The sequence below is a fragment of the Solanum stenotomum genome, unplaced genomic scaffold (genome assembly GCF_019186545.1).
Source record: "Solanum stenotomum isolate F172 unplaced genomic scaffold, ASM1918654v1 scaffold17077, whole genome shotgun sequence".
Lineage (NCBI taxonomy): Eukaryota > Viridiplantae > Streptophyta > Magnoliopsida > Solanales > Solanaceae > Solanum > Solanum stenotomum.
Window position 1 is genome coordinate 1 of NW_026024370.1, and position 10,173 is coordinate 10,173.

Genomic DNA, 10,173 nt, shown 5'->3' on the forward strand with positions numbered 1-10,173 from the left:
CAAGTATAGGGGCAGTGAAGGAGAAACACAATGAAAAAGAACAAGAAATTAAATTTTTTTAAATAAAGTAAAAATAAATGATGTGTCATTAAAAATTTGATGTGGATGATGACATGTTATTTTACGGTGTGTTTGAAATGCACGTGAAGCTAAAATGGTTTAAAATGTTGTGTTTCAGTGGGTTCGAGGGTTCAATTGGCAAAGTCGTGAGTAGAAGGGTTCATGTGACAAACGAAGCCAAGTACAGGGGCCTCCCAGGTCATTCCGCTTCACCTCAACATCCACATCTCCGCGAATCCGTTGAATATCATTTCTAATCATCATGAGTAGATTTTCCAAAATTCAATAGATCTAGATCCCTCTCAAATCCAACCCACTTGAGAACCCGACCCGAAATTTCAAAACCAAAAAGCCTTCAACACCTAACTTCCAGATCAATTCAGCTCCCCGACCAAAACTCCTCCGCCGCATACAACTCCTCTCCGCCATGGACACCGCCGGATTACCCGACCCGAATCCATCACAACCCGACACCACCACCGCTGCCGCCGTGGACATCACCACCGCTGCCGCCGTGGACACCACCACCGCCGCCGCCGTGGACACCACCACTGCCATTGACGATCCACTAAACAACCCATACACCTCCCTAAACGCCATCTGCCATGAACTCTCCGATCTCCAAGACCTAGCCACCCGCGGCGCGTGGAAGTCAATCCTCGACAAAGTCGGCCACGCGCGGTCCCTCAGCCTCCTCACTAAACCTCACGAACACCTCACGTACCTCACTTTCAACGTCTTAGCACTCACCAAGCTCCGCCGTCCCGTCGATGCTAATCAAGAGCTCGAAACCCTCCTCGACGGCGAAGATTTCAACACCCCACAATTCCATTACCAGAATTACCCTAATCATTACCCCAATATGAAGGGCAATTTCGTCCCTTTTGCTCTCCGTTGGCTCCATGCTTATCTTCCTTACTCTCTTGCTCAGCGGATGAAATCACTCGACAGGTTATATACGCTTATTGATTTTATTAGATCGAAAAAGTTGAAAGTTTCAACTAACCCCAGTAAAGATTTGTGGAAAAGAAGGGAGATTTTGGTTTTGAATACGATAATTAGTCATCATTTGAGTCAAAAAGATTTCAAATTGTGTTTGGGTTTGTTGAATGAGCTGATTGGAATATGTGGGGATGATGATCCGAACGTGTTGTCGAAATTAGGATATGTGAAAATGCAGTATGGAGATGTGGAGGGTGCGAAAAAGGCGTTTAGCGCGGTGGAGGGAATGATAGGGAGTGAAAGTGAAGTGGGGTTGAGGAATTTGGTTAGTAGGAGTAAGGCATTGATGTATATAGTGGAGAAGGATTATGTCTCTGCTGTAAGGGAGTACGAAGAGTGTATCGAGAGGGATGGAATGGATATGGTGGCTATGAATAATAAAGCTTTGTGTTTGATGTATTCGAGGGATTTATCGGATGCTATTAAGGTGTTGGAGAATGCTCTGGAGAGGGTTCCGACTGTCGCGTTGAATGAGTCTCTTGTTGTGAATTTGTGTAGTATGTATGAATTGGCTTATGTTAATCATGCTGATATTAAGAGGACACTTAACAATTGGATTGCTAGAGTTGCTCCTGATGATTTTGACTCGTCTTGTACTCGAACATGAGGTATTGTTCTTTGTAGATGTAACTGAGAATGAGAATTCAAATAAACATTTTCGTAATCTTATTTCCTCTTTCTAATTGTGTGATTGTTTGTATCTTGGGACACATTTTTGTTCTTTGATAATATAGAAAGAAGGACCTTATATATCACTATATTTGGGGTGACATGATTTGTAATTTGTTCGTAGTGTTAGTTAAGTAAGAATTAACTGCTTGTATTCCGTCCAAAAATAATGAAATAATGAAGTTATTCTCAAGAATCCCCTCTCTTCCATTTTGTTGTGTATACATCAAGGCATATTCAGTTACATTTTGTGAGTATGATATCAGATTTTTATGTCGAGAAAGCTGGTTTCTGCTCATGATGTTCAAGTATTAACCCGATCATCCCAGTTTATCTAGACGTTGTTAAGATTCATCTCTGAAATTCATAATGCTTAGAAGCAATATAAATGAGACATCAAACTCTTAATAGTACCTGAGTGTGAGTGTTAGCTTCTGTAGTTGCTCAATTTGAATATCAGGTTGTTTTGCGCTGTGGATCTGTTGGTTCTGATTATATGGAACCTTTTCAATATCCTGGAGTTCGAATAAACATACTCTGGCTTTGGAAAGTGTCTAAAGTACTATTATGTTGTTGCTCTTATTTGGTATTCTGAGCAGGTGAGCCAAAAGTTTGACGTATTCTTGAAAATAGAGTGGAGAGACATCCTAGTACTAATATTTTGTTTTACTATTTAAGGTGCAACTTATATTAGTCTTGTTAAGTGATAAAAGATGAAAACTTGAAGAAGCAAGAGGTCATACTGATTTAAAGTAGTTTATGACTAACTAATGCCGAGACACTCTATGAGATTAAGTTAATTAATCGGCTCAGACGAGCTATGAGTATCTAAACATGCTTGCCTTATAGAAGTTCAAGATGGTTCTGTTGAACCCGCCTCTAGTTTTCCCTACTTTGTAACACATTGTTTCCTTCATTACTTTGTTGATTTCAAAGAAAATTATGCTGCTGACGCCTTTCACTGTCAGAGCAAAACCGACCTCCCTTATGAGTTGTGAAATCTTATTACACTATCCTTCTATGACGAAATCTCAATTTGCACAAAGCCTTGTGTGTGCTGGCGTGTGACGCCTTAGGACGTGCATATCCTATTCATTGATTGAACAAAGTGATGATGTATTGCTATGATTTGGTGATTTTGATTGTGGATGACTGGATGGAAGTTGTTATTGTGCAAGTAGCGTTGAAGCAAAGATTTTGTACATGTTATGTTAAGTATATAGTCTTTTAGGATCATCGGCAACGACTGTGATCTGGGAAAGACTTCTTGGCGTTGGCGACGAAACTATGAATGCATTTTGTATAACTCCTGTGTTTGTTGTTACTGTTCTATTAGTATCATTTAGTAATTACTGATTATTATTTTCCTTTGCTAGAAACGAGTACTATATAGTATATGCATACAGAGGATGCATAAAAGTCCATTTTGAAAATCCCATGCTTTATCTGGGCGTATTGTATATGTCATTTGTCATTTAGCTAATAAGTCTGTGGAGATTGTTTTTTTTTATAGCATGGAACATAATTAATCATCAAATAGTCATATTTTCAGAAGAAGAAAAAATATCTGTGATGTATGTAATCCAAGGAATGGGGAGATTGACGATGATATTACATATTGTAGAGCGGGTAGATGAACTGGAGACTTGCATTTGGTGTCTTGTATGATAAAAATGTGTTGGTAAGACTTAAAGGTAAGTTTTATAAGGTGGTTGTCAAATCACCTATGCTATATGGGGCGGAGTGTTGGTCGGTTAATTATTCACACGTCCAGAAGATAAATTTGAAACAAAAATATTTGGAATTAGGTGAGATTGGCCTCCATGGTGGATAAGATGTGGGAGACAATGTTTAGATGGTTCGGACATGTAAAAAGGAGATGCATAGATGTCCTAATGAGGAGGTATGGGAGGTTAGTTAGACTGGGAACGAGGAGAGTAGACCAAAAGAAGTGTAGGGGAGAGGTGAATAAGCAGGATATGGTATATCTGCATCTTATCAAGGACATGACCCCCTATATAGGAGGGTATGGATGATGAGGATTAGGATATAATATTATTAGGTATTTGAGCGCTGTCTAACTTTCCCTATTACTATCTTATTTCTTCGATTCTATAATCTTTTGTTTTTTTTTCTCTTCATTTACGTCTTGTTTGTCCATCTCCTTTATCTGAAGCATGATTTCTTCATTACTATTATTTCTTTCCATATTTAAGTTTCATTGTTTTACTTGCGAGAGGGTATATTGGATCCATCGTTTTACCTTCACAAAGGTAGGGTAAGATTACGGATACACCACCCTTCTCATATCCTATATATGTGATTACCTCGATCTTGTTTTTGTATGATCATATAATTCTTTTGAAATAACACCCTTCAAAACGAAGCTCATTCACAACAATTTGAAATTTGAATTCGAAGCTCCAACAATGGTTCCTCAGCTACTTCTTGACATTTCTCAGTTCAATAGAGCGAATTTTACACAATAAACTAAATGAATATTTCTTTATTAAAAAAGTGACATATATTTGTATGAAATTATTGTCATTTTTCTTGGTGGTAAAATATTTAGATCACTATATAATTAAAAAATTTAAAAAGAAGATGTATTAACTATTAAGTCATTTTTAACTTCAGTATAGAAGATTTTAAAACATATGAAACTGTTTTTGATACTCTGTGTTAAGAAGATTTGAAACTTTTAAGAAAACATTACGCTAATCTTGAAAATTTCTTAAAACATTATAATTTATTTTGTAAATGATACAAATCCATTCAAGATGGCTCAAACTCCACCGTTATAACTAAATTTAAATAAAAATACAATAAAATATATCTCATATAAATTCAATCTTTTGTTAAAATTTAGTTTTAAACTATTAATTAATAAAAAAATTATTTTAGGAACTAAATGACTGGCGCCCGTGCTAACACGAGTCCAACAACGATAATAATTTGCGGAAGTAAAAGTAAACTAACAACAATAGTGTGCCGAAAGAAAGTTAGACTATCAAATGTAGATACATTATATCCTAACATAAGCAGAATGAATGTGTCATCCGCAACTTTGTAGAAGGTTGATTTGTGAAGTTGTGCGGCCCGGGAACAGGAGCGGATCCACACTATATCAAGGGGCGTCATTCGACACTGCTTTGTTGAAAATTTTTAATATTATATTTATTAAAATCTGGAAAAGAAAATATCACTAAAAGATATTGATGAGATTCTAACCTTCAACCTTCAATTCCTAGTTAAATTATGATGAAATTGATCAATTGAACTAGAATATAATTTGCACAATCCTGTAGTAATTTAATTACTTGTCCGAAATGAAACTCGACACAATAATAAGTTATAGAGTTAAAATTAAGTCATTGAGAATAGTTGTTAATACACTTTAAAAAGCTTTTATCAATATAGTGTTGTTATATCAATTATTCATTTACTTATTTATTATTAAATATCGACATCACTTACATAAAATTCTACGTACGCTACTGCACAAAAATACAGTTGCCCTTTTCTTGTGAATAGCAAGCTGGACTTATGACCTTTCTATATGTGGAGAGGTATAGATATGGTAAAAAATATAGACAATTAGTATAGCGAATTTGCACGGTAAAATAATAAAAAATTTGTGTCAAAGAATACCTTGCAAGCATAGTATTTGAATCCATATAGGATTTACTATTATGAGGCTATAGTCATAAAAATAAGTTTCATTTGTATGCCAAAAGTCAAATGTTAATTAGTTGTTATACATGCTTAAAACTTTAAAGCATTATTTTATTACTATATAGAAGAGGCAGGGGAAGCAGTTGTTTGTCAACATGTTTGCTTCCCTAGTCAAGGATAATATGAACCTTTTTTTAATGTTTTCTTAATATTATGCTTAAATAATATTGTACTTGGTTGTTTTATAATTGTACTTTTTTAATATAGGACATAAAAACCTTTCTACATTTTAAAACAATAATACTTTATTTGTTACTATATATATATTTTTTTTGCTTAATATATCAGAGACAAAAAAAATTACGTTTAGAGTGAAAAAATATTGAATATTGAAAAATTGTGTGTTTCTTAAAAATTACATAAATAATACTATAGATCATAATAATTAATAATTTAAATATTTAAAAATTATATAAAAAAATTGATTGACTCTCGAAATCATATTGGTACCACATAAAATGGGTTAGATGATAAATATATATTGTTTGAAAATGACGTAAAAATTATAATAAATCAGAATAATTTTTTTAAAAAAAGTTAAAATACATATAAAAAAATCAACTGACTCTAAAATAATCTATCAATGCCACATATATTGGGACATGAAAAGTAACATATACATTATTTGAAAATTACGCCAAAAGATACTATAAATTACAATAATTGATAACTTAATATATGTAAAAGACAAAAAAAAAAGTGGTTAATTTTAAAATTCTATATATGCCACATAAATTGGAACAAAGAAAGTACAATATATTATTTTTAAAATTATGTAAACAAATATTAACAACTTAAAATATTTTTAAAATCATATAAAAATTTGGATAACTTCTCAAGTTTTATGATATCACATAAATTGAAACAAAAAAGTTAATATATATTGGGTCCCATGCTGGCATGGGTCCTGTATCTAGTCTGACCACAAATATGACTTTTTTGCACAAATTGATCTTGTATTAGTCAGTTCTGTTGGGTTTTAAGTATTATTGGTTTTTTGGTTTTTAAATATGCTAAACTAATTACCAAACCAATAAGATATTTGTTATCGATTTCTGGTTAATCGATTTTTGGTATTTAACGGTTAGATTTTCGATTTAACCAATAAGAAAATGCTTCCAAAACACATACAATATAACTTGTCCAACAATTTGACGTGAAATAAAAAAGAGAGAAATCAAATTACTCATTGAGTCAAAAATTTTGCTTAATGTAGTAAAAGTATAACAACTACTCACAATTCACAACCCTAGCCGTTGCCTAACCCTTGCCATCATCGTTGCAAACCCTAGCCATTCTTAGTTCTTAGTTCTTTAGGTTTTGACGTTGTGAACCTAAAGATTAAAGTAATACTAAAACCTAAAGGGTAAAAGCAGAGAGCAGAGTTAAGTAGTTCTAATTGAGTAGGGTCCTTATAGTTATAGTCTAATATAGTGATTATATTAATATTTTTTGTTTGATATTTATGTATGACTAAAAATTAAATAGTAAATTATTATATTCTTAATGGACTATGGTTAACCAAATAACTCAACATTAAAAAAATCAATATTAAATCGATAATCCAATATTTTTTTAATAAAACCATTAAATAATCGTTAACCTAACAACTCAATAACACTTTTTTGGTTCGATATTTGCACACCCCTAAATTAATCCCATTTTAGTTTCCCATGTTCTGCTTTTTTTCTCTTACTATCTCTGTATTAGTTCAACAACCAAAAAGATTATAACAAGTTCCTGGTAGAAAGAATTCAATGTGAAAGCATATTTGTCATTAGTAACAATAATCACAACTCTAATGATAATAATTGAAATGTTGTTAGTATCATTACTACATGGCCTATAATATATATTTGCTAGATCAAATATGCTATGCTAATATTTTGTTGATAGGATTTCTAGAGGAAAAAAAATTACAACCATAAAAGTAGCAACCTATCCGGAGCAAAGCTAGAAAAGGCAAATGAACAAAGAGTTGCTACATTATTATTTTTTTCATTCATCCCCGAAAGAATTAATAGTGTTTTCACTTATCTTTCAACGTGATTCGAACCCTCTCATGCTAATGGTAATTGGTAATGAGAATGTTCTTAAGCAATTGAAATGTTGTTATTAATGTCATGTTTTATAGAGCTATAGAACTGGTCAGTATGACCTCTCATTTCCATAGATGAATTTATTGATGTTGATGTAGATGTAGATAATAAAATTCGCGTTGAGAAAATATGTTCTTGAGCCTTATCTTGAATGTTTGAGTGCTTGAATTCTTGAACTTGTAGAAAAATCTACGAGGTTTGATCCTCCGGCTCTCTCAATGGCTTCTTGTTAAATTCTTGTGTAATTTTTGAATTATGAGAATCCCTATTTATAGTCGTAGAAAGAAGAATTTATGATGAAAACAAATTTTCTTTTGGCCAATTAAATGTAAGTGACCTGGGAGATTTTAATAATTAATCAAATTATATTAATTCATAATATTTATTTGAACTAATATCTTTTGAATTTATTATAATCCAAATCATTTTATAAATTTATTTTCAATAAATTTTAAATGATTACGGTAGAATTTGTAGTGTTTGAGGAAAGAAAATATTTTGTGTGAAATGATAACACATGGTTTTGGAGAAAGCAAATGTTTACTATTTAAAAGCAAGATGAAATGGTGATGCATAGGTTGGGTAAGAAAAGTTTATTGTCAAAAGAAGGGTGAAATGGTTTAGGATTAACTAGCAAAAAAACCATAAAAATATTTTTTTGTGCAAGTACAAGATATGTATTTATATGATCTAATTAAAAATTAAAAATACCAGATATGTATTCACAATTAGACTATTCTTTTTATTCTACTTGTATATTTCAAATGGATCGATGGTAAGAATGATTTATTAATGAAATTTTAGATTTGTGATTACATAAATCACTAAAAAAATAATAATTACTCTACAACAATTGTATTTTTGTATCAAACACTAGCAACAAAGAAAAGTGTCAATATGAAATGAATGGAGGAATTATTTATTGATTTCTTTTGTCGTCACTTTCATTACTGTTTTCTTTTCCACTATAGTGAAATATGATCTTTTACTTTAGCAGGAATCTCGCTAACTTTCTCAATCTCAATCATCTAGTTAGTCTAACTACAGAAATCTCCTCTTACTATCGGGCCACCAAAAATATTTATTGTGTTTTGGTAGATGATGAATCCAATGGTTGCAAATGATGATGATCAACTCCTTGATCAATTATCATGTCCTTTTGTTGTTTTTCCCATTTCTCTACCTCCTTAGCTAATAAGCCTTTGGAATCTCCTTCCTCATAGCTTCTTCGTTGTGTTATGATCTTTACTTTCTTTAAAGTGTGTTTCAAATCAAAACACATTTTAGTTTAGTCATATGATAATTACCATCTTATAAGATTTTATATCATTTTTGGCGACAATATCAATGAAAATATTATAGATTATTAACAAGACCATTTGTTTCTTTTTGTTGGCGATAAGATCAATGATTTTTTTTTTAAAAAAATTGTTTCTAGAAAACAAGTTTAACCATCAACTCATTTTGGACTATAAGTTGGGTAGATAGGGAAATTTTTCAATGGGCTGGACTTAGAAATGGGCTATTTTTTTTAGGGAGAATTGTATATAATAGCAAACTATTAATTCAAATTAAATGATATAAACATAGTTTGATTTAATTGTATCCCGTAGCAAATTGTTGTTGTTTCGCCTCTCTCCTGGTGAATCTCGCTCGCCACTCTCGTTCTCTCCCTCGCCTCTCTCGCTTTTTATACAAACGCAGATGTATAAAATGTGTTTGTGTTTGTATAAACCGAGAGAAAATTGTATATATACATATATTTTCGTTCCCCTCTCTCCCCTCTCCCAGATCTCGCTCGCTACTCTCCCAGATCTCGCTCGTCAGTCTTTCCCTTGCCTCTCTCGCTTATACAAACAGAAATGTATAAATTGTGTTTTTGTTTGTATAAAGCGAGAGAAAATTGTATATACACATGCAAATACATATATCTTCGTCCTATACACTCATAATTATACAATACTAATATTTCCCTGTCCAGTTCTCTTTTGCCTTTCTCTTTCTCGCTTTATACAAACACAAATTATACAATTGATCTTTTGTATATGTATACCGAAACATAAAAAAATTATATACAACTGCTTTCTTTTGTATATGTATAGCAAAATATACATATTTATGTTTGCTATGGAGCGCAATTATGCAAACTATAGCTATAACATACAAATATGTTACAAAATATTACGTATCTTACCACTAATTAAGAGTTTCCTATCATATCCTGAGGAAGATACACTTGGATCATGTACTTTTGCTACCAGATACACTAAAATAGGGAGAGAGACGAGCGAGATGGGGAGGGAGGGGAATGAAATTCGTTATGTATCCTAGATACATGTGAATCACAATAAACACACACTATATGCATCTATCTATATGTATCTGGTGTGATTCACATGTATTTGGGATACCAGATACATAGGTAGTGGCGAGTGAGATGGAAAACACTACAAAAAAAACAGTGTTTAGCGACGGATATTAGCGACAAATTAATTTCCGTCACTATATAACAACGGATTAGCAACGAAGTAGCCATTTCGTTGCAAAAATTACAAATAATTTTTTGAGTTATAATATAGTGACGGATTGGCGACGGAATATGTTTTTT

General features: G+C 32.4%; 1 protein-coding gene across 1 annotated transcript; it reads left to right on the forward strand.

Annotated features, from left to right (window-relative positions):
- The first annotated feature begins 355 nt into the window (after positions 1-355).
- LOC125850452 (uncharacterized) lies at positions 356-1,747 on the forward strand. The gene has a single exon (XM_049530300.1). It carries the CDS (start codon positions 488-490, stop codon positions 1,667-1,669), a length of 1,182 nt encoding a protein of 393 aa, XP_049386257.1. The 5' UTR covers positions 356-487; the 3' UTR covers positions 1,670-1,747.
- The last annotated feature ends 8,426 nt before the right edge of the window (positions 1,748-10,173 follow it).

Bases quoted from the DNA above. Each gene is read 5' to 3' on its own strand.
- LOC125850452 (XM_049530300.1), top strand. From the start codon at position 488: ATGGACACCGCCGGATTACCCGACCCGAATCCATCACAACCCGACACC.